A 25,357-nucleotide genomic window follows, 5' to 3' on the forward strand; every position below is an offset into this window, starting at 1 on the left:
AGAGGCTACAGACATCTGACTGCTAGTCCCCCCTCCTCCTAGAGAAGCTACAGACATCTGACTGCTAGCCCCCCTCCTCCTAGAGAAGCTACAGACATCTGACTGCTAGTCCCCCCCCTCCTCCTAGAGAGGCTACAGACATCTGACTGCTAGTCCCCCCCTCCTCCTAGAGAGGCTACAGACATCTGACTGCTAGCCCCCTCCTCCTCCTAGAGAAGCTACAGACATCTGACTGCTAGTCCCCCCCCCCCCTCCTCCTAGAGAGGCTACAGACATCTGACTGCTAGTCCCCCCTCCTCCTAGAGAGGCTACAGACATCTGTCTGCTAGCCCCCCTCCTCCTAGAGAGGCTACAGACATCTGTCTGCTAGCCCCCCTCCTCCTAGAGGGGCTACAGACATCTGTCTATCTGTCTGCTAGCCCCCCTCCTAGAGAGGCTACAGGCATCTGTCTGCTAGCCCCCCCTCCTCCTAGAGAAGCTACAGACATCTGACTGCTAGTCCCCCCTCCTCCTAGAGAAGCTACAGACATCTGACTGCTAGCCCCCCCCTCCTCCTAGAGAAGCTACAGACATCTGACTGCTAGTCCCCCCCCTCATCCTAGAGAAGCTACAGACATCTGACTGCCCCCCCCTCCTCCTAGAGAAGCTACAGACATCTGACTGCTAGTCCCCCCCCTCCTCCTAGAGAAGCTACAGACATCTGACTGCTAGTCCCCCCTCCTCCTAGAGGCTACAGACATCTGACTGCTAGTCCCCCCCTCATCCTAGAGAAGCTACAGACATCTGTCTGCTAGCCCCCCCCTCCTCCTAGAGAAGCTACAGACATCTGACTGCTAGTCCCCCTCCTCCTAGAGAAGCTACAGACATCTGACTGCTAGTCCCCCTCCTCCTAGAGAAGCTACAGACATCTGACTGCTAGTCCCCCCTCCTCCTAGAGAAGCTACAGACATCTGACTGCTAGTCCCCCCCTCCTCCTAGAGAAGCTACAGACATCTGACTGCTAGTCCCCCCCCTCCTAGAGAAGCTACAGACATCTGACTGCTAGTCCCCCCCTCCTCCTAGAGAAGCTACAGACATCTGACTGCTAGTCCCTCCCCTCCTCCTAGAGAAGCTACAGACATCTGACTGCTAGTCCCCCCTCCTAGAGAGGCTACAGACATCTGACTGCTAGTCCCCCCTCCTCCTAGAGAAGCTACAGACATCTGACTGCTAGTCCCCCCCCTCCTCCTAGAGAAGCTACAGACATCTGACTGCTAGTCCCCCCCCCTCCTCCTAGAGAAGCTACAGACATCTGACTGCTAGTCCCCCCCCCTCCTCCTAGAGAAGCTACAGACATCTGACTGCTAGTCCCCCCCCTCCTCCTAGAGAAGCTACAGACATCTGACTGCTAGTCCCCCCCCCCCTCCTCCTAGAGAAGCTACAGACATCTGACTGCTAGCCCCCCCCCCCCTCCTCCTAGAGAAGCTACAGACATCTGACTGCTAGCCCCCCCCCCCCTCCTCCTAGAGAAGCTACAGACATCTGACTGCTAGTCCCCCCCCTCCTCCTAGAGAAGCTACAGACATCTGACTGCTAGTCCCCCCCCTCCTCCTAGAGAAGCTACAGACATCTGACTGCTAGTCCCCCCTCCTCCTAGAGGGGCTACAGACATCTGACTGCTAGTCCCCCCTCCTCCTAGAGAAGCTACAGACATCTGACTGCTAGTCCCCCCCCTCCTCCTAGAGAAGCTACAGACATCTGACTGCTAGCCCCCCCCCTCCTCCTCCTAGAGAAGCTACAGACATCTGACTGCTAGTCCCCCCTCATCCTAGAGAAGCTACAGACATCTGTCTGCTAGTCCCCCCCTCCTCCTAGAGAAGCTACAGACATCTGACTGCTAGTCCCCCCTCCTCCTAGAGAAGCTACAGACATCTGACTGCTAGTCCCCCCCCCTCCTCCTAGAGAAGCTACAGACATCTGACTGCTAGTCCCCCCCCCTCCTCCTAGAGAAGCTACAGACATCTGACTGCTAGCCCCCCCCCCCTCCTCCTAGAGAAGCTACAGACATCTGACTGCTAGCCCCCCCCTCCTCCTAGAGAAGCTACAGACATCTGACTGCTAGTCCCCCTCCTCCTAGAGAAGCTACAGACATCTGACTGCTAGCCCCCCCCCTCCTCCTAGAGAAGCTACAGACATCTGACTGCTAGTCCCCCCCTCCTCCTAGAGAAGCTACAGACATCTGACTGCTAGCCCCCCCCTCCTCCTAGAGAAGCTACAGACATCTGACTGCTAGTCCCCCTCCTCCTAGAGAAGCTACAGACATCTGACTGCTAGTCCCCCCTCCTCCTAGAGAAGCTACAGACATCTGACTGCTAGTCCCCCCCCCCTCCTCCTCCTAGAGAAGCTACAGACATCTGACTGCTATCCCCCCCCCCTCCTCCTGCTACAGACATCTGACTGCCCCCCCTCCTCCTAGAGAGGCTACAGACATCTGACTGCTAGTCCCCCCCCCCTCCTCCTCCTAGAGAGGCTACAGACATCTGACTGCTAGTCCCCCCCCCCCTCCTCCTAGAGAGGCTACAGACATCTGACTGCTAGTCCCCCCCCTCCTCCTAGAGAGGCTACAGACATCTGTCTGCTAGCCCCCCCTCCTAGAGAGGCTACAGACATCTGTCTGCTAGCCCCCCTCCTTCCTAGAGGGGCCAGACATCTGTCTATCTCTGCTAGAGAGAGGCTACAGGCATCTGTCTGCTAGTCCCCCCCTCCTCCTAGAGAAGCTACAGACATCTGACTGCTAGTCCCCCCCCCTCCTAGAGAAGCTACAGACATCTGACTGCTAGCCCCCCCTCCTCCTAGAGAGGCTACAGACATCTGACTGCTAGTCCCCCCCCCTCCTCCTAGAGAAGCTACAGACATCTGACTGCTAGCCCCCCCCCCCCTCCTCCTAGAGAAGCTACAGACATCTGACTGCTAGTCCCCCCCCCCTCCTCCTAGAGAGGCTACAGACATCTGACTGCTAGTCCCCCCCTCCTCCTAGAGAGGCTACAGACATCTGACTGCTAGTCCCCCCCTCCCTCCTCCTAGAGAAGCTACAGACATCTGACTGCTAGTCCCCCCCTCCTCCTAGAGAGGCTACAGACATCTGACTGCTAGTCCCCCCCCTCCTCCTAGAGAAGCTACAGACATCTGACTGCTAGCCCCCCCCCCTCCTAGAGAAGCTACAGACATCTGTCTGCTAGCCCCCCTCCTCCTAGAGAAGCTACAGACATCTGTCTGCTAGCCCCCCTCCTCCTCCTGCTACAGACATCTGTCTGCTAGCCCCCCCCCTCCTCCTAGAGAAGCTACAGACATCTGACTGCTAGTCCCCCCCCCTCCTCCTAGAGAAGCTACAGACATCTGTCTGCTAGCCCCCCCCTCCTCCTAGAGAAGCTACAGACATCTGACTGCTAGTCCCCCCTCATCCTAGAGAAGCTACAGACATCTGTCTGCTAGTCCCCCCCCCTCCTCCTAGAGAAGCTACAGACATCTGACTGCTAGTCCCCCTCCTCCTAGAGAAGCTACAGACATCTGACTGCTAGTCCCCCTCCTCCTAGAGAAGCTACAGACATCTGACTGCTAGTCCCCCCTCCTCCTAGAGAAGCTACAGACATCTGACTGCTAGTCCCCCCTCCTCCTAGAGAAGCTACAGACATCTGACTGCTAGTCCCCCCCTCCTCCTAGAGAAGCTACAGACATCTGACTGCTAGTCCCCCTCCTCCTAGAGAAGCTACAGACATCTGACTGCTAGTCCCCCCCCTCCTCCTAGAGAAGCTACAGACATCTGACTGCTAGTCCCCCTCCTCCTAGAGAAGCTACAGACATCTGACTGCTAGTCCCCCCCTCCTCCTAGAGAAGCTACAGACATCTGACTGCTAGTCCCCCCTCCTCCTAGAGAAGCTACAGACATCTGACTGCTAGTCCCCCCCTCCTCCTAGAGAAGCTACAGACATCTGACTGCTAGTCCCCCCCTCCTCCTAGAGAAGCTACAGACATCTGACTGCTAGTCCCCCCCCTCCTCCTAGAGAAGCTACAGACATCTGACTGCTAGTCCCCCCCTCTCCTAGAGAGGCTACAGACATCTGACTGCTAGTCCCCCCCCCTCCTCCTAGAGAGGCTACAGACATCTGACTGCTAGTCCCCCCCCCTCCTCCTAGAGAAGCTACAGACATCTGACTGCTAGTCCCCCCTCCTCCTAGAGAGGCTACAGACATCTGACTGCTAGTCCCCCCCTCCTCCTAGAGAGGCTACAGACATCTGACTGCTAGCCCCCCCTCCTAGAGAGGCTACAGACATCTGTCTGCTAGCCCCCCTTCCTAGAGGGGCTACAGACATCTGTCTATCTGTCTGCTAGCCCCCCTCCCAGAGAGGCTACAGACATCTGCATCTGTCTAGCTAGCCCCCCTCCTAGAGAGGCTACACATCTGACATCTGCCCCCCTCCTAGAGGGGCTACAGACATCTGCTATCTGTCTGCCCCCCTCCTCCTAGAGAGGCTACAGACATCTGACTGCTAGTCCCCCCCCCCTCCTAGAGAAGCTACAGACATCTGACTGCTAGCCCCCCCCCCCTCCTCCTAGAGAAGCTACAGACATCTGACTGCTAGTCCCCCCCTCCTCCTAGAGAAGCTACAGACATCTGACTGCTAGTCCCCCTAGAGAGGCTACAGACATCTGACTGCTAGTCCCCCCCTCCTCCTAGAGAAGCTACAGACATCTGACTGCTAGTCCCCCCCCCCTCCTCCTAGAGAAGCTACAGACATCTGACTGCTAGTCCCCCCCCTCCTCCTAGAGAGGCTACAGACATCTGACTGCTAGTCCCCCCCTCCTCCTAGAGAGGCTACAGACATCTGACTGCTAGTCCCCCCCTCCTCCTAGAGAAGCTACAGACATCTGACTGCTAGTCCCCCCCCCCTCCTCCTAGAGAGGCTACAGACATCTGACTGCTAGTCCCCCCCCCTCCTCCTAGAGAGGCTACAGACATCTGACTGCTAGTCCCCCCCCTCCTAGAGAGGCTACAGACATCTGTCTGCTAGTCCCCCCTCCTCCTAGAGGGGCTACAGACATCTGATCTGTCTGCCCCCCCCTCCTCCCAGAGAGGCTACAGGCATCTGACTGCTAGTCCCCCTCCCCTAGAGGGGCTACAGACATCTGTCTATCTGTCTGCTAGCCCCCCCTCCTCCTAGAGAAGCTACAGACATCTGACTGCTAGTCCCCCTCCTCCTAGAGAAGCTACAGACATCTGTCTGCTAGCCTCCCCCCCCCCCTCCTCCTAGAGAGGCTACAGACATCTGACTGCTAGCCCCCCCTCCTCCTAGAGAGGCTACAGACATCTGTCTATCCCTGCTAGCCCCCCTCCTCCTCCTAGAGAAGCTACAGACATCTGACTGCTAGTCCCCCCCCTCCTAGAGAAGCTACAGACATCACTGCTAGTCCCCCTCCTCCTAGAGAAGCTACAGACATCTGTCTGCTAGCCCCCCCCCTCCTCCTAGAGAAGCTACAGACATCTGAAGTCCCCCCTCCTCCTAGAGAAGCTACAGACATCTGACTGCTGTCCCCCCCTCCTCCTAGCTACAGACATCTGACTGCTAGTCCCCCCCTCCTCCTAGAGAAGCTACAGACATCTGACTGCTAGCCCCCCCCTCCTCCTAGAGAAGCTACAGACATCTGACTGCTAGTCCCCCCCTCCTCCTAGAGAAGCTACAGACATCTGACTGCTAGTCCCCCCCCCTCCTCCTAGAGAAGCTACAGACATCTGACTGCTAGCCCCCCTCCTCCTAGAGAAGCTACAGACATCTGACTGCTAGTCCCCCCTCCTCCTAGAGAAGCTACAGACATCTGACTGCTAGCCCCCCTCCTCCTAGAGAAGCTACAGACATCTGACTGCTAGCCCCCCCCCTCCTCCTAGAGAGGCTACAGACATCTGACTGCTAGTCCCCCCCCCTCCTCCTAGAGAAGCTACAGACATCTGACTGCTAGTCCCCCCCTCCTCCTAGAGAAGCTACAGACATCTGACTGCTAGTCCCCCCCCTCCTCCTAGAGAAGCTACAGACATCTGACTGCTAGCTCCCCCCTCCTCCTAGAGAGGCTACAGACATCTGACTGCTAGTCCCCCTCCTCCTAGAGAAGCTACAGACATCTGACTGCTAGTCCCCCCTCCTCCTAGAGAAGCTACAGACATCTGACTGCTAGTCCCCCCCTCCTCCTAGAGAAGCTACAGACAGACATCTGACTGCTACAGACAGTGCCCCCCCCTCCTCCTAGAGAAGCTACAGACATCTGACTGCTAGTCCCCCCCCTCCTCCTAGAGAAGCTACAGACATCTGACTGCTAGTCCCCCTCCTCCTAGAGAAGCTACAGACATCTGACTGCTAGTCCCCCCTCCTCCTAGAGAAGCTACAGACATCTGACTGCTAGTCCCCCCCTCCTCCTAGAGAAGCTACAGACATCTGACTGCTAGTCCCCCCTCCTCCTAGAGAAGCTACAGACATCTGACTGCTAGTCCCCCCCTCCTCCTAGAGAAGCTACAGACATCTGACTGCTAGTCCCCCCCTCCTCCTAGAGAAGCTACAGACATCTGACTGCTAGTCCCCCCCCCCTCCTCCTAGAGAAGCTACAGACATCTGACTGCTAGTCCCCCCTCCTCCTAGAGAAGCTACAGACATCTGACTGCTAGACATCTGACTGCCCCCCCCTCCTCCTAGAGAAGCTACAGACATCTGACTGCTAGCCCCCCCCCTCCTCCTAGAGAAGCTACAGACATCTGACTGCTAGTCCCCCCTCCTCCTAGAGAAGCTACAGACATCTGACTGCTAGTCCCCCCCCCCCCTCCTCCTAGAGAAGCTACAGACATCTGACTGCTAGTCCCCCCCCCTCCTCCTAGAGAAGCTACAGACATCTGACTGCTAGTCCCCCCTCCTCCTAGAGAAGCTACAGACATCTGACTGCTAGTCCCCCCCTCCTCCTAGAGAAGCTACAGACATCTGACTGCTAGTCCCCCTCCTCCTAGAGAAGCTACAGACATCTGACTGCTAGTCCCCCCTCCTCCTAGAGAAGCTACAGACATCTGACTGCTAGTCCCCCTCCTCCTAGAGAAGCTACAGACATCTGACTGCTAGTCCCCCCTCCTCCTAGAGAAGCTACAGACATCTGACTGCTAGTCCCCCCTCCTCCTAGAGAAGCTACAGACATCTGACTGCTAGTCCCCCCCCTCCTCCTAGAGAAGCTACAGACATCTGACTGCTAGTCCCCCTCCTCCTAGAGAAGCTACAGACATCTGACTGCTAGTCCCCCCTCCTCCTAGAGAAGCTACAGACATCTGACTGCTAGTCCCCCCCTCCTCCTAGAGAAGCTACAGACATCTGACTGCTAGTCCCCCTCCTCCTAGAGAAGCTACAGACATCTGACTGCTAGTCCCCCTCCCCTCCTCCTAGAGAAGCTACAGACATCTGACTGCTAGTCCCCCCTCCTCCTAGAGAAGCTACAGACATCTGACTGCTAGCCCCCTCCTCCTCCTAGAGAAGCTACAGACATCTGACTGCTAGTCCCCCTCCTCCTAGAGAAGCTACAGACATCTGACTGCTAGTCCCCCCTCCTCCTAGAGAAGCTACAGACATCTGACTGCTAGTCCCCCCTCCTCCTAGAGAAGCTACAGACATCTGACTGCTAGTCCCCCCTCCTCCTAGAGAGAAGTCCCTCCTCCTACAGACATCTGACTGCTAGTCCCCCCCTCCTCCTAGAGAAGCTACAGACATCTGACTGCTAGTCCCCCCTCCTCCTAGAGAAGCTACAGACATCTGACTGCTAGTCCCCCCTCCTCCTAGAGAAGCTACAGACATCTGACTGCTAGTCCCCCTCCTCCTAGAGAAGCTACAGACATCTGACTGCTAGTCCCCCCTCCTCCTAGAGAAGCTACAGACATCTGACTGCTAGTCCCCCTCCTCCTAGAGCTACAGACATCTGACTGCTAGTCCCCCCTCCTCCTAGAGAAGCTACAGACATCTGACTGCTAGTCCCCCTCCTCCTAGAGAAGCTACAGACATCTGACTGCTAGTCCCCCCTCCTCCTAGAGAGGCTACAGACATCTGACTGCTAGTCCCCCTCCTCCTAGAGAAGCTACAGACATCTGACTGCTAGTCCCCCTCCTCCCTACAGACATCTGACTGCTCCCCCTCCTCCTAGAGAAGCTACAGACATCTGACTGCTAGTCCCCCCCTCCTCCTAGAGAAGCTACAGACATCTGACTGCCCCCCCTCCTCCTAGAGAAGCTACAGACATCTGACTGCTAGTCCCCCCCCTCCTAGAGAAGCTACAGACATCTGACTGCTAGTCCCCCCTCCTCCTAGAGAAGCTACAGACATCTGACTGCTAGCCCCCCCCCCCTCCTCCTAGAGAAGCTACAGACATCTGACTGCTAGTACAGACCCCCTCCTCCTAGAGAAGCTACAGACATCTGACTGCTAGTCCCCCCCCCTCCTCCTCCTAGAGAAGCTACAGACATCTGACTGCTAGCCCCCCCCCTCCTCCTAGAGAAGCTACAGACATCTGACTGCTAGCCCCCCCCCCTCCTCCTAGAGAAGCTACAGACATCTGACTGCTAGTCCCTACAGACATCTGACTGCTCCTCCTAGAGAAGCTACAGACATCTGACTGCTAGTCCCCCCCTGACCTCCTCCTAGAGAAGCTACAGACATCTGACTGCTAGTCCCCCCCCCCTCCTCCTAGAGAAGCTACAGACATCTGACTGCTAGTCCCTCCCCTCCTCCTAGAGAAGCTACAGACATCTGACTGCTAGTCCCCCCTCCTCCTAGAGAAGCTACAGACATCTGACTGCTAGTCCCCTCCTCCTCCTAGAGGCTACAGACATCTGACTGCTAGTCCCCTCCTCCTCCTAGAGAAGCTACAGACATCTGACTGCTAGTCCCCTCCTCCTCCTAGAGGCTACAGACATCTGACTGCTAGTCCCCTCCTCCTCCTAGAGGCTACAGACATCTGACTGCTAGTCCCCCCCTCCTCCTCCTAGAGAAGCTACAGACATCTGACTGCTAGTCCCCCGACCAGTCACCTATCACTAAACACTGAAAACAGGACCACCCCTTTGTCTCTTTGGTGGAAACGGTTAAACAGAACAGTGGATACAAGCTGGGTGTAGCTATACCCCCAGGCAATCTCTCTCTTTTATTGGGCACGGCTCTGCCCTCTGCTTAAGCAGCACGGTGCCATTCAAACAAAATTAGGGCGTCTTTCCGGTCCGCCTGATCATCGCCTTACAGTGAGACAAGTCAAATTTCACGCACACACACATACAGTGCTCCTCACCGGGCCTCCCCAAAATGTCTCTCCATTTCCCACCATGTCTGGATAACATAAATGAGTGCTGCTCTCCTCCTCCCCTCCTCCTTCCTCTCCCTCCTCTCCCGACCCCTGTTGGTTATTATACTAACATGGTACTGTCACTCTGTAATAGATGCCATGACAGTCTCCATTAAACCGCCCGCCATATGGCATTTGTTGGCGCTAGACGCCTTGGCATCATCTGCTAGAAATGATTCCGGAAGAATTTAATTCCCCGTTAAAATAGTTCCCTGTGTCCCTCTCAATCCTCTTCAACATACCACTGCATGACTGTTATGGGCGTATGAGCACGCTTTTACATCCCCTGTTAACATCCCCCGAACGGCACTTCACCAACGTCATTGTGGAGGATTATCACACTCACGGTGAGTGATGGGGCCTGGGAAGAAGTCATTTAAAAAACAGTATTTGTGGTTGTTTTGTAGTTCTCAGAGGAAAGCCTTTGCAACAACTAGCAAACATTGAATACTTTTTAAATATGTTTTTCTAATTGTTATTTTGACCAGAAAAATGCCTGCTCAACGACAAAACATCCACCTACAACTCCCAAGAGCCGAGACCGTGTATTTCTCCCCCACTTCAGTGTTACAGAGATAGCTTTAGTAGGTATTGTGGTGAGGAAGACTTGTGTCTCGCCGGGTTTCTGTTATTGGCGGTGACAAAGAGCACTTTACTGTACCTTCTTCAGCGACTGCTCCACTCTCTCAGCAGAGGGCTTTCTGGGAGTGCTGTTCTTGACCTCCGGATCAGCGGCCACTTTGTGAAGAAGCTCTGCCAACGAGGACAAAGCATGTTATTGTGACACGAAGACAAGACAAGTGTCTGCTTCCTTTCAGCCAGCCACATAGGTAGATGAAAAAGGAGGGGGAAAAAAGAGAGATTATTAAATCAATTTTAATTAATTATGTCTAATTGATTTCTTTTCATGCCGTAAGCCTATTCTTGTAGGCTACTTGTTCTTTTCTGAAAATAGTGTCAGAAAAGAACACATGACTTGCCAGTGTCTGACTGTCAACCTTTGAATCCTCCGTGTAAGTTCAAGACAAGAGAGCTCTAAATTATATCACTTTGGCAATTATTCAGACATCTAAAACCATTATGAAATGCCAACGCAAAGAGCAATTGAAGACAGTGATTTCAGCGTCTGCTAAATGACTTAAATTAAAAAAATTTGTCATATTCGGGGATCATATTGCTAAATGACTTAAATGTAAAAAATGATTTGGGGATTAGAATCAATAAATCTACCCTAGAATATCCATTTCCATCAATTCTAAAACCATAGGACATAGTCTTTATCAAGAACCACAAATAACACTTTATCTAAGCATCCCACTAGGATGTTCAATCAAAAGCAGACATTGGTGAAAACACAACCCCCCCCACCCCTGGAGATCTTAAACAAACGCGGAGAAATGTTCAACTCCCCTGTGAACACACAAACCCTGGCTGCCCTGCTTGCTTTGTAGCCCACCATGCATCCACACCCAGTAGAATAACGCCTCGCCAACCAATACAATCGGCCTTTATTGGGAGCAGTTCAACAAGTCATTATTATGTTTCTAACATTCACCGGTGAAGAAGACGAAGAACAAGTATGTGAGTAGATTCCCCTGCTGCTACAAGCGAGAAAAAATACATTTAAAAATCACAAACGGAATAGGAGTTTGTCTGTTTTGTGTAGGAACTACCCTCTTTTTTGACCCCAAAAATTTAAATAAAAAGGTTGAGGAAAAATAATAACGAAGACAAAACTTTTGCGCCTCCCTTCACTCCTTGTTAAACTTTCATGGCGGTACAAGGAAACTCATTTGTCAGATAAGGTTGAAAATGTTAAATATTCAGGCACTCGACTTTTCAGGTCAGTTGACCTTTTGTCGTGAGATGCAGGAGAAAGAGGTGAGAGAGCGAGAGGGAGAGCGAGAGAGCGAGAGCGAGAGGGAGAGAGCGAGAGAGGGAGAGAACGGGAAAGAAAGAGGTGGATCCACTCTTCTCCTTTGCTCCTCCCGCCATTCTCCTTTGCTCCTCCCGCCATTCTCCTTTGCTCCTCCCGCCATTCTCCTTTGCTCCTCCCGCCATTCTCCTTTGCATGGCCAAGGAAAGGAAAGGGAAGTTTGTTACTTCAAATCAGCCGTCTCTTTCGTCTCCGCCGACTTGTCACATCAAATCAGACCAGAGCCCAAATAAGCGAGGGCTGCCGCGCAGCGCTGTGTACATAACCAGATAGGGAGACAATTATCCCGCTCGCGCCCGGGCTGGGGGGTGGCTGGGGAGTTGGCACCTCGGCACTAGTACCTTGATATGGAGGGAGTCAGTGGCTCTCTAGTCACTTTGCTTTGGAGGAGGTCCTACAGCATTCATTAAAGTCTAACGGCTCAAATGTCTTCTCAACCCCATCACCTCCTCCTCCGCGCCTCAGTCTCCCGCCCCTTACGGGCCGAGCCACATAGGTCTCCGCCACGGAGCGCTGTCTTTCATCTGTTTGCTTTCGTTAGCGGGATTGTGATGGGGTTGGGTTGGGTTGTGATGGGGTTAAGTTGGGTTGTGATGGGGTTGGGTTGGGTTGTGATGGGGTTGGGTTGGGTTGTGATGGGGTTGGGTTGGGTTATGATGGGGTTGGGTTGGGTTGGGTTGTGATGGGGTTGGGTTGGGTTGTGATGGGGTTGGGTTGGGTTATGATGGGGTTGGGTTGGGTTGTGATGGGGTTGGGTTGGGTTGGGTTGTGATGGGGGGGTTGGGTTGGGTTGTGATGGGGTTGGGTTGTGATGGGGTTGGGTTGTGATTGGGTTGGGTTGGGTTGGGTTGGGTTGTGATGTGATGGGGTTGGGTTGGGTTGGATTGTGATGGTGTTGGGTTGGATTGTGATGGGGTTGGGTTGGGTTGGGTTGTGATGTGATGGGGTTGGGTTGGATTGTGATGGGGTTGGGTTGTGATGTGATGGGGTTGGGTTGTGATGTGATGGGGTTGGGTTGTGATGTGATGGGGTTGGGTTGTGATGGGGTTGGGTTGTGATGTGATGGGGTTGGGTTGTGATGGGGTTGGGTTGTGATGTGATGGGGTTGGGTTGTGATGTGATGGGGTTGGGTTGTGATGGGGTTGGGTTGGGTTGTGATGTGATGGGGTTGGGTTGGGTTGCTGCTTGAACCTTTCTCTCCCTTTGATCAGGTCAGAGGGGTTCCGCAAGAGTCAATTCCGGGGCAGCTTGTAAACGTGTTCTATGGATCTCTGGGTTTGTGTTGCCAGGGCCTGATTTGAGCTGCTACAGTGTTGGTTTATGATGAGCTGGCCAGAGTGAGCCATTTCAATTTACATCTTGTAGGTCAATCAATTACATAATCACTTTAGTCACTATCAATCCTTGGGATTAATTTAAATGGGCCAAACGGTGATATTTCTAGACAGTTATTATAAAGTGAAAGGCAGTAGTATAAATCAGAAACATTCTGTAGCTGTAGCCGTGCTTTCAGTCAGGTGGTGCCGGGTAGAGATTATAGGTCTCGAATTTGGTTGATTGGGTGACAGACAGGATACAATGTTAAACCATGACTTTCAAAGCCAGTCTCCCTCAGCTTTTCTGATTATGCCATTGATTGTCAATGGGATCCGCCATCTTAATTAGTGGCATCCTTTGTATCCCTGGTTTTGCATTTGGCCGACAGACACCATCATTAATCATCAGGTAAATTAAAGTGATGGAGAACAGATTGGTTATTGAACTCGTTAATTAAAAAGGGCCACTGTAGTAGGTTATTCAGTATTTGACAAAGCGATGCAGATTGGAGTCCCAAATGGCACCTTTTTCACTATATAGTGCACTACTTTTGACCAGCACATATGACTATGATAAAAGGTAGTGCACTATGTAGGGAATAGGGTGCCATTTGGGACACAGACAAATTGATGCACGTTCTACAATTAGGAGGGGAGGAATGCACTATGCAAAGAAGATGCCTTCTTTTTGATATCCCAGTCAATTTAGAACATGTTGATCAGGCTTTAATTGAATTGTCCTGTTAATTCCACTGAAAATGTGGTGTTCAACCCCCACAAAAAAAGTAGCTGAGGAGGTACAACATTACAAGCATGTCAGAACACTACCGTTTAACAGATGTTCTACCTACGTATGTTAAACCAACATATGTGCCGTTATTCAGTGTTTTTTGGGGGGGACCTTACACCACCACCCCCCCCTTCTGGGAAAAAATGAACATTGTTTTTACAGCTTTTTCTTTTGTTGTTACATGTACATTCTACACACATTCTACATATGTTTATTATTTTTTTTTTTTACAGTAGTTACATAGCAAGAATAAGGTAATTTGATATTTCGATATACATGACATATAGAGAGATAGTACTTATACATGATAAATTGTGTTCTCATTCAAAACTATTATAGAACATGAGCTTTTAAACGCACCCCTCATTCAGTGTTTCCTCTTTGACTTGTTTAGCCTAAGGACAATATCCAGGGGGGTTGCTTGATACCTACAGTACGCTTGATCATGAAAACCAATGGAGGACACATTCTTTCAGACAAGGAGAAATGGGGCAAAACAGCTTGATGGGGTTCTGATCTGTCAGTCAGCCTCTAAACGAGTGTGGACCATAGAGTTGGATAGAGGGCACACTTGCCACAAAGCCTTTTTTAGCATGGACAGCACAATTGAATGCATTCATCATTTCACTGGGTGCGACTTCTAATATTATAACGAGGGTCACACAATTCCACCCAGGTCACCAAGATGGATCAGCCAATGGATTATAATCCTGAGCAAACATTGGGTGGGCTTTCTGTCCAACTCTATGGTACGGAAGTGAAAAGGCTCACCTTGTTGTTCGTTCTGAAGACACAGCCTCAGCTCCTGTACAGTGGCCCGGTCCATAGCAGCCTGGACACGCAACACATCCAGCTCCTCCTCTAGGTTAGTCCTACCACCACACACATCAAAAAACAACACTTAAAACACAACGCTTTTCATCAAGACTTTAGTGACAGGAAGGGCAGTTTCTGTGTCAGACTTGCCCTCCTCTTCTCTCAACACACCTGGACCCAAGGAAAGGGAACATCTTGTTACATTCCTGTAAATGCCACTTCTAATTCCACATTACAACCATTGACTGTACGTGACGACTCCATTTTACTTTTAACCTGACAACCGTGGCATCAAATCCTCCTCTACGATACCGAGATGATTAATATGAAGAGGAAGACTAGCTAATTAAGGCTGGATTTAATTCATGTGGAAATCAAAGTGACAAGAAACATGAAACCCAGGTAAGGAGGTACAATGTGTGTGTGTGTGTGTGAGACGTGTGTATGAGACCAATTAACTCTCTGCGATTAGCTTGATTCCCGCTAAAGGCTAATTAAGAGGAAAGGAGCCATGCTCGAAACTCTTGCACTTTCAAGTTATTATTAGGACCCAAAAAGAAGTCTGCGGAGGACACGGGTATAGGTCCCGCTGAGACCGTCGCACCTGAAAACACACACCTCGTTCCCCGCCCCTTCCCTCCACAGCCCCAAGCATCCGGGGAGATGGCGAAGCCAGAGAGAGAAGCACTGTCTGTGTGAACTACTGTTACTGTTCCAGTGGCATCACTCAACCTGATTTTCTTTTCTTGACTGACTGGTGGCTATTATAATACAGGTTCAACGAGGAGCATGGAACAGTCCAGTAATGAAACCTTACACACCTCCAGACCAGCGCCATACGAGTGCTAGTGAGGTCGTGTCAGCTTGGACCCTGGTTCTGTTAGTAAACACACATGGTGACGGCCTTCTAGTGTTCTGTTCTGTACTGTTCCGTCCATTCCGCTCTGTTCCGTTCTTCCTCCAATGATGTCTTCACTTACATAAACATGGACTGCTGAATGTTCTTACCGGTCGTTGGCAGTAAAATGTGAGTAGTTCTGGGTTGGGGGGTAGGGTAGTTAGCAGGCTTGAGGTGAGTGAAATGGCTCAGGGTTCACCACAGTAATACGGTGCGACTCAAGGCCTAGCTTCAAGTTGTATTAGTCGTATGTACAGGGAACACATGGTATACACTGTCTAACTAAATACTTGCAGGTTCCTTCTGGACAATAAGATATAATAACAGATGAATGGGTTAACGTACCCACAGTGTAAATAAGTCCACTATTGACCCTCTCTGGGGGGTGAGACAGAGAGAAGGCAGATGGACACGTGTCGCTGCTTCACTATAGATCTTCCTCTGTAAATGAGCTGCAGTCGATGCAGGTTCCAGCTCCCAGCACTGCCCCAGGAATACTATCATGTATCCATACAGCCCGTTAATGGGACAAATTAACTCAACTCTGCCGCGTGTGGAACGGCCCAATTCCTTCTAATGTTTCTCCTTTATGCCTTGTCCGATGCCGGGCCGTATCGACGCGACACCCAAGTTCATACTGAAGACACTCTGTTTTGGTGAAGGACGAACATGTTTCTCTCAGTGATGCTGGATTAGATTCCAGACAGGGTTTTGTTTTGTGTCTGGGGACCTTCTGGTTGCCCACCATGATGATATTAAACATATCTAATACATGAATGCAGTCAGAGTGTGGCCCAATACGCCACACACAAGCAAGCAAACAGAGACACATTCCCTTGAAGGCGGCTACCGGTAGATGACTGTCCGTCGGTCCTAAGACATCATAGGTGACAGTACTATAAGCAAACCTTGTCTTATTCCTCAACCCAACTAGATCACCTTCTACTGTATCTGCTCTCCCTCTCAACCAAACATTTACCTCACATCTGCAGCGCGGTGAGCTGTGGCGTTAGGCCTCTGGGCTGCGGTGTGAACACAGCTTTATTAGCCCTCAATCCAGCAGCCAGTACTGGAGGTCTCTTCAGACCCAACAGTTGTTCAATTAAAATACAGACCCAAGACCCGATGCAAATTCCTGTTTTTTTTTTGTCAACTGCATATAATTGTTTTATGAGAGGTTGCTAACTCCCAACTCCCTCCTGTTCGATTCGCCTCCTTCTCCGTTTCCCTCTCCCTCTCGCTTCATAGGCTTGTGTGATTCCTTAGTGTGAATGCATCAATTTGAATAACAGATGTTTATTTGCAGTCTATTTGGTTCCCTGGGGTGAAGGGGGAGCGTGGCCCTCTCTAGAGGGTTGAGAGGCTGGTTGGATGTTAGATATCTCTTAGAATAAATACATAAGGAAGAGGGGATAACACCAGGGTTGCCTGAGGAGTGTCTGTATCTATCAGCCCGCCACACACAGGAGAACGGCTCAGAGTAAAATGAGTAGAAACAACAGCTAACCCCCCTGTTGTTCTGAGATCAGATACATAATGTACTTCTCTTAGCTATAGAACAGTGGTTGGGAAAATCATGCCACTAAAATCTACGGAAGTCAATATTTTGTGGTGCTTGAATAAACGCATTCAAGGTGCATTTCCTATAGCAGTAATTCATTGCTCCTCTCTACATTACAATATCCTCTTCTGGGCTTCACCACTGATATTTTCAGCATCCACAATAGCACCCTATTCCCTATATAGGGAACTACTTTTGGCCGTGTGAATAGGATGCCATTTCAGATACAGCCATTGACTTCTGTTTCCTGGTCAAACAGACATGCGTAAGGACACACTTGATCCACTACAGTGGCCCTCCAGAACACTACTAATAGGTAGACTTCAATAATCCAAAAACAGATGCTTTCCTGTCCAACCCTTGACAGCGTCATAGAACAATGTTTGTGGTCAATCACACATCCTGTTCTCTCTTTTTCCCATTTCTCTTCTGTTCAAATAAAGCCAGCAAATCCATCTCCAATTCCCTCATAACGCCTCGCCTGAGGTAGAATACAAACTCAGCAGGCTTGAAAGCGTGGGGAAAAAAACGCTTTTACCTCCGCTAGCATCAAAATGAAAGAAAACAGACGGAACATATGCGTTCGGCTTGGTAATGACGGCTCTGTGTTGTACGTCTCTGTTACTCTGTTTGTTAAAACCCTTCTCTCCTGGAATACAGTAGTAGCATCGGAGCCAGCCGAGCCCTGAGCCATCTATTCCAAGTCATTTGATCTTTTCTCTACCTGTGTTCCTCTAGAGTAGACTAACAGAGCTTAGAGCACACACCGCCAGCTCCGACCCACCGGGGATCACAGAGCAGTACATCATCTTTTGACCGATGTGCTTTTCACGCGCCAGGCCTTCCCTCCATCTCACTCTCTCCCATTTCATGCTTGGCACATAAAAACATAGAACAGAGAGAGAGAGAGAGGGGGGGGTAAAAAAAACTTTCTATGACAAGAGAGGGGAGCATGTCAGTACCCCCTGAAGAAGAGGTGAGGAAAGACATAATTTTGAGTCAGAGGGGAATTCTCCTCTCTCTGCAGCTTTAAGCCCAGAAAGGCAAGAGTCTGTCTGTGTGTCCATACCAAATTACACCTTATTCCCTATTAAGTGCACTACGTTTGACCAGGGCCCATAGGGCTCTGGTCAAATGTAGTGCACTATATAAGGAGTAGGCTGCCATTTGGGACACAGCCTGTCTAGTACGGACGGGGAGGGAGGACGGATAAGCCTCCGCTGTCAGCAGTAAAGTGTTGTAGTTCATACAGCTCCCTGTTCTCGTGGCCACAGGCCATAATGCAACAACAACAGTGAAGCAGTGAGTCACTGAGCGGAGCGCGCCTCTCCCTCCTTAGCCACGGGGCATTGATACGGGAGGTAAATAGGCCTCCATGTTCAGGCACTACTGGGGGGGACTAGTGAAAACGGTCCAGGAGGTCCATTGTGCCCGTCGCATTAAAATACCAGATTTGAGATTTCAGACCCTAAGAACAGTGTTTGTGTTAAGTACGATCTCATCTGATGATGGCATCTGTCATTACAACATACAAATACCACAAAAAGTAGACTGAACCCTGCTGTGTTTATACTACTGTTCAGTGTGTAGCGTTATGACATCTGTTGGCATGTGGTGAAGTGACATAACACACAGTATCTGACAAACAGGTAGATATCACTGTAGAGATATACTTTCTCAGCTTGGTCCTGTGAAATGTGCTTATTATCTATATGTTGACGTTTCACAGCACAGCTTTAGTGCCCATGCCGTCTGAGCGTGGGCTGGCCGCGGTGCAATCCAGAGAGCAGGCAGGCTAGGGCTTGCCTCATAATTACCCAGTAAGTGTGCAGCAAAGTTTCAAAGAATAATTCATTTAGCAAATAATGAATAAAGGGGGCACTTTGGTGGTCGGTTATCAAAACAAACATAAAACATTCTGTCTTCTTTGTGTGTGTGTGTGTGTGTGTGTGTGTCTGTCTGCCCCGTGTGTCCCGCCCCCTAACACTCCCTGGTCCGGGGCGGGCAAAATACACTCATTACTTCTAATACATTTTAGCAATCAAGATGAAAGGAGAGAGAAAATACATGGCAGAGAGAAAGAGAGAGAGCAGAAAACCCGGGTAAACTTTATTAAACTTCATTAGAGTCAAACGTCTCCACCACGTCTGTAATGGTCACTCTCAGTAGAGGGGGCTTCTTCACCACTCTGTTCTTCCTACAAATCATCTCAAAGGCTTTTTATCCAACAGTAATAGCTGCCTAATTTATGCTTTGATGTCGACTGAGTGTACCGTCTTCAGTTTGAGGGCGCCGCCTGCCGCGGAGCCCGCCCGTAGCCAGTGTTTAGTCTGTTTACGAGGGCCTAAATAATCCCCCTTTCACCCACAGACCGCTAACAACAATTAACGAGCGGTGGACAACCAGAGGACTACCAGAGACAGAACCATAATGATGGGAGATAAAAAATGAACCCATGGCAAATCAACACTCCTCGCCCAACCCGCTCCCGCCCTGCCTCTCCTCCACCAACGACAAAGAGGACAATCTGAAGGCCTGGTCGGCGCTCCGGCGGCTTTCCTCTTTATTTGCTCATTCGCAATTGAAGTCATTCAGATCATTCTCCTCCAGAGGCTTCGTGTTTCAGAGCCCATATTGGAAACGGGGGGTCTTTGTCTGAGGAGAACAACAATTGATGATTAAATAAAGGAGAGAGAGAGAAAGATTTCCTGCTGACTGCCTAATTTGATATCAAACCGATGGTAGAGTGGTCCCAATGGAAAATGTCAAGTCTTCTCTCAGGGCCACTTCAAAAGTGGGAGGGTAAATATGCCTGTTTTAGGGCTATCAGGAGAGTCAGGGGAGTCTATAGACCTCGACACAAGAAACCAAGGGCAAGCCCAGTTTATACATTGAAACAGTGATCAGAGTGAGATTACAAATAAATCTATGTTCTGTTTGATATAAACACAACGACAACAAAGGAAACAAACAATGCTATGACAGAGGGAATTTATACTACCGATGTGACTATGCACACTCACTGGACTCTACCCACACATACTTACACGGACACTCCAACACACACATACACACGATCACACATACTTACACGGACACTCCAACACACACATACACACGCTCACACATACTTACACGGACACTCCAACACACACATACACACGCTCACACATACTTACACGGACACTCCAACACACACATACACACGCTCACACATACTTACACTGACACTCCAACACACACATACACACGCTCACACATACTTACACGGACACTCCAACACACACATACACACGCTCACACATACTTACACGGACACTCCAACACACACATACACACGCTCACACATACTTACACGGACACTCCAACACACACATACACACGCTCACACATACTTACACGGACACTCCAACACACACATACACACGCTCACACATACTTACACGGACACTCCAACACACACATACACACGCTCACACATACTTACACGGACACTCCAACACACACATACACACGCTCACACATACTTACACTGACACTCCAACACACACATACACACGCTCACACATACTTACACTGACACTCCAACACACACATACACACATACTTACACTGACACTCCAACACACACATACACACGTTCACACATACTTACACGGACACTCCAACACACACATACACACGCTCACACATACTTACACGGACACTCCAACACACACATACACACGCTCACACATACTTACACGGACACTCCAACACACACATACACACGCTCACACATACTTACACGGACACTCCAACACACACATACACACGCTCACACATACTTACACGGACACTCCAACACACACATACACACGCTCACACATACTTACACTGACACTCCAACACACACATACACACGCTCACACATACTTACACGGACACTCCAACACACACATACACACGCTCACACATACTTACACTGACACTCCAACACACACACATACTTGGACACTCCAACACACACATACACACGCTCACACATACTTACACGGACACTCCAACACACACATACACACGCTCACACATACTTACACGGACACTCCAACACACACATACACACGCTCACACATACTTACACGGGACACACATACACACGCCACACATACTTACACGGACACTCCAACACACACACGCTCACACATACTTACACGGACACTCCAACACACACATACTTACACGACACTCCAACACACACACACGCTCACACATACTTACACGGACACTCCAACACACACATACACACGCTCACACATACTTACACGGACACTCCAACACACACATACACACGCTCACACATACTTACACGGACACTCCAACACACACATACACACGCTCACACGGACACTCCAACACACGCTCACACATACTTACACGGACACTCCAACACACACATACAAAACACATGCACATTGACGGCACACACACATAGATGCAATTCAGTTTATTATCTAACCTGATTGCCTAGTCACTTTTACCCCTACCTACATGTACATTGCACGGTAATGAATTGCACGGTAAAGTCTACGTTGAATTCTATATTCGCCGCATGTGACCAACACAGTTTGATTTGAGATAACAAGTTAAACAGAATACTTCCCTGACTAGATCCATATTATTTATTCATTAGGACAAAGGGAAATGTCTAACATAAATGCAGGCGTTTAATATAATGCTGCAGATCATGGTACTTCTAATGATGTCAGGGGAGACGCTAGTCCGCCTTCACTTAAATCACCTAAACACACAGGTCTTAATAACACCCAGCAAGTTCAAGGGTATGAAGTTGAGTTCTTAAGCACTCTGTGCCTGATTGCATCCATGATCATTTCCATTGCAGGGAGCCAGTGGGAGAGAGATTAAAGTACCATAGTGGACCTGCAGCTGGTTCACCTTCCTTAACGGCCTCACCTCCACTAAAGGAACTAGAGGATCCAATAATTGGAGTGTTGCTGAGTTGAGAGCAACACTACAGGGACCCGGACCCAGGGAATAAACACTACACAAGCACACTCATTTTGGCAACAAATGGTTGATTGGACCACAAGCCTCTTTTATAAGTGCCTGTTTGGATGGGGGGAGCAATGATGAAACATCTGTACACAGCAGCTCAGGACAGAACGAGAGAGTGAGAGACCAAAAGACACAGAGAGAGACTGTAGCCCGAGAGAGAGAGACGGAGAGAGAGAGACAGAGAGAGAGCGAGAGCGAGAGAGAGAGAGACTTCAGCCCGAGAGAGAGACTTCAGCCCGAGAGAGAGACAGAGGCAGAGAGAGAGACAGAGACAGAGTGAGAGACAGCGACAGAGTGAGAGAGACTTCAGTCCGAGAGACAGAGACAGAGAGAGAGAGAGAGAGAGAGAGAGAGAGAGACTTCAGCCCGAGAGAGAAAGAGAGAGAGAGAGAGAGAGAGAGAGAGAGAGAGAGAGAGACAGAGAGAGAGAGAGAGACAGAGAGAGAGACAGAGATTGAACAAACTACAGGGCATAATGAAAAACCTCCAACCCAAAATGGCCTGTGGTGTTAATGGTATCCTAAATGGAATTATAAAATATACAGACCACACATTCCAATTGGCTATACTTAAACTCTTTAACATCATCCTCAGCTCTGGCATCTTCCCAATATTTGGAACCAAGGACTGATCACCCCCATCCACAAAAGTGGAGACAAATTTGACTCCAAAAACATACGACATTATAAAATCCATGTACACAAACAGCAAGTGTGATATTAAAATTGGCAAAAAACACATTTCTTTCCTCAGGGCCGTTGGGTGAGACAGGGATGCAGTTTAAGCCCCACCCTCTTCAACATATATATCAAAGAATTGGCGAGAGCACTAGAACAGTCTGCAACACCTGGCCTCATCCTAGTAGAATCTGAAGTCAAATGTCTACTGTTTGCTGATGATCTGGTGCTTCTGTCCCCAACCAAGGAGGGCCAACAGCAGCACCTAGATCTTCTGCACAGACCTGTCAGACCTGGGCCCTGAAATAACATTTCAGTAAGAAAAAGTCCAGTTGCCAGGACCACGAATACAAATTCCAGTTGCCAGGACCACGAATACAAATTCCATCTGGACACCGTTGTCCTAGAGCACAAGAAAACAATACATACCTTGACCTAAACATCAGCGCCACAAGTAACTTCCACAAAGCTGTGAACAAACTGAAAGACAAGGCAAGAAGGGCCTTCTCTGCCATCAAAAGGAACATAAAATTCAACATACCAATTAGGATCTGGCTAAAAATACTTGAATCAGTCATAGAGCCCATTGCCCTTTTTGGTTGTGAGGTCTGGGGTCAGCTCATCAACCAAGAATTCACAAAATGGGACAAACACCAATTTGAGACTCTGCATGCAGAATTCTGCAAAAATATCCTCTGTGTACAACGTAAAACACCAAACAATGCATGCAGAGCAGAATTAGGCCGATACCCGCTAATTATCAAAATCCAGAAAAGAACAGTTAAAATCTACAACCACCTAAAATGAAGCGATTCCCAAACCTTCCATAACAAAGCCCTCACCTACAGCAGAGAGATTAACCTGGAGAAGAGTCCCCTAAGCAAGCTGGTCCTGGGACTCTGTTCACAAACACAAACACACCCCACAGAGCCCCAGGAGAGCAACACAATTAGACCCAACTAAATCATGAGAAAACAAAGAGATAATTACTTGGCACATTAGAAAGCATTTACAAAAAAACAGAGCAAACTAGAATGCTATTTGGCCCTAAACAGAGAGTAAACAGTGGCAGAATTCCTGACCACTGTGACTGACCCAAACTGAAGGAGAGCTTTGACTATGTACTCAGTCAGCATAGCCTTGCTATTGAGAAAGGTTGCCACAGGCAGACCTGGCTCTCAAGAGAATGTGTGTATGTGCACATTGCCCACAAAATGAGGTGGAAACTGAGCTGCATGTCCTAACCTACTGCCAAATTAATTACAATATTAGAGACACATATTTCCCTCAGATTACACACATCCATAAAGAATTCGAAACCAAATCCAATTTTGATAAACTTCCATAGATACTGGGTGAAATACTGTTATGTTTATTTATTTTCCCTTTTTTCTTTAACTATTTGCACATAATATAACTTTTGATATGTCTATTGTTTTGGAACATTTGTGAGTATAATGTTTACTGTTCAGTTTGATTGTTTTTTCCCACTTTTGCTTGTTATCTACTTCACTTGCAATGTTAACATATGTTGCCCATGCCAATAAAGTCCTGAAATTGAAAATAAGAGAGAGACTTTAGCCCGAGAGAGAGAGCGAGAGAGAGAGAGAGAGAGAGACTTTAGCCCAACAGAGAGAGAGAGAAAGGAAATGAGAGGGGTGAGAGAATATCCTTTAAGCATCTAAACATCCTAACAGCAGCCTTCGTTGGACTGTTATTGGGCCCAAACTCCTCCTCCTACCTCCAGCCAGGAGATAATTAGCCATTAGCAAATCATAGCTAACACTTACGAGGAGGCGCAACCTTCACAAGCACAATCATCTTAATATGGACGGCAGAATGGCAAACTGCCACTTATTATTGGGCCTTGCAGAAGCACTAGATGTCTACGTTCCAAATGGAATCCTATTCCCTATATAGTGCACTGCTTTTGACCAGTGCCGGGCCCACAGTGGTCTGGTCAAAAGATGTCCACTATTTGGGGAATAGGGTGCCATTTTGGGATACATCCGAAGTTTAGGGCTGGGGGTGTGTGTTGGTCTAGTTATTGCACCAACACGGCTCCCATCTCCTTAATTGTTGGCTATCAACAGTAATTTACATCGCCGGAGCCGCCAAACAGCTTGATATAGAAGCCCAGCCTAATTGCACCGTGTATGCTTCGTTTCTTGCCCCCCCCCTCCCCTGCCCTCCCACACACCCGCCTTCCCAAACACTCCCAATAGATATAAAGGGAGATGGGGGAGGAGAGTGTGTTTGGGGAGAGGAGAAGGGGGGAGTGGAGAAGGTGGTCAGACGGACGGTGTGCCTGCTGCTTGCTTTTGCACACTGAGCCGTCTAATGGTCGTCGGGGCTGTTGCCGGGGCCAGGATCAAAGCATGGCGGTTCTGTGTGTATGGGGGAAGGGGGGGGGGGTGTTTTTCGAAAGCACGAGTTAGAGACCTCCGCCAAGTTTACTTTGGGCCTTGGCGTGGGCGCTGGGGTAGCAAGTGCCTGGCTGGGTTGACGGGGATCAGCACTAACCCCGGAGGACAGGGGCTGCACAGCCTGAAAGGGACCGGGAGGTTTCCCGCTCTCCCTCGTGCTCCTCGCAGGTCAGTTGCAAGGACCGGGTAGGACGTTGCAGCCGCTTGCCCGGCCGGGAGGATCCTTAGCGGGCAGCGGCGGCTGGAGCTGTGGCGGCTGTATGCCTGGTCTGTAATTAGCTCGGACAGCTCTGGCTCAGAGAAAGAGAGAGAGAGAGAGGCAGCCGGGCTAGATCATAATGAGATCATCTGGGATTAGGAGGACCGGACAGGAGGAGGAGAGGGGAGGAGGAGGAGGAGAGGGGAAGAGGAGGAGGAGAGGGGAGGAGGAGGAGGGGGGGGAGAGGGGAAGAGGAGGAGGAGAGCCCAGGCCTCAGCCTGCTACAGCACCACACTAC

At 49.9% G+C, this 25,357-nt stretch overlaps 1 protein-coding gene across 2 annotated transcripts in view; it reads right to left on the reverse strand.

The window, feature by feature from the left end:
• Positions 1 to 25,357, reverse strand: part of cntln (centlein, centrosomal protein) — a 155,972-nt gene that overhangs the window by 69,062 nt on the left and 61,553 nt on the right. For both annotated transcript variants that reach the window (XM_064926566.1, XM_064926565.1), the window contains exons 14-15: positions 14,199 to 14,299; positions 10,047 to 10,138 (exon numbers count right to left, since the gene is read on the reverse strand). In XM_064926566.1, the coding sequence (XP_064782638.1) occupies positions 10,047 to 10,138; positions 14,199 to 14,299 (193 nt within the window). The remainder of the gene's footprint in view (positions 1 to 10,046; positions 10,139 to 14,198; positions 14,300 to 25,357) is intronic.

This window comes from Oncorhynchus masou, chromosome 20 (genome assembly GCF_036934945.1).
Source record: "Oncorhynchus masou masou isolate Uvic2021 chromosome 20, UVic_Omas_1.1, whole genome shotgun sequence".
In the NCBI taxonomy this organism is placed as follows: domain Eukaryota; kingdom Metazoa; phylum Chordata; class Actinopteri; order Salmoniformes; family Salmonidae; genus Oncorhynchus; species Oncorhynchus masou.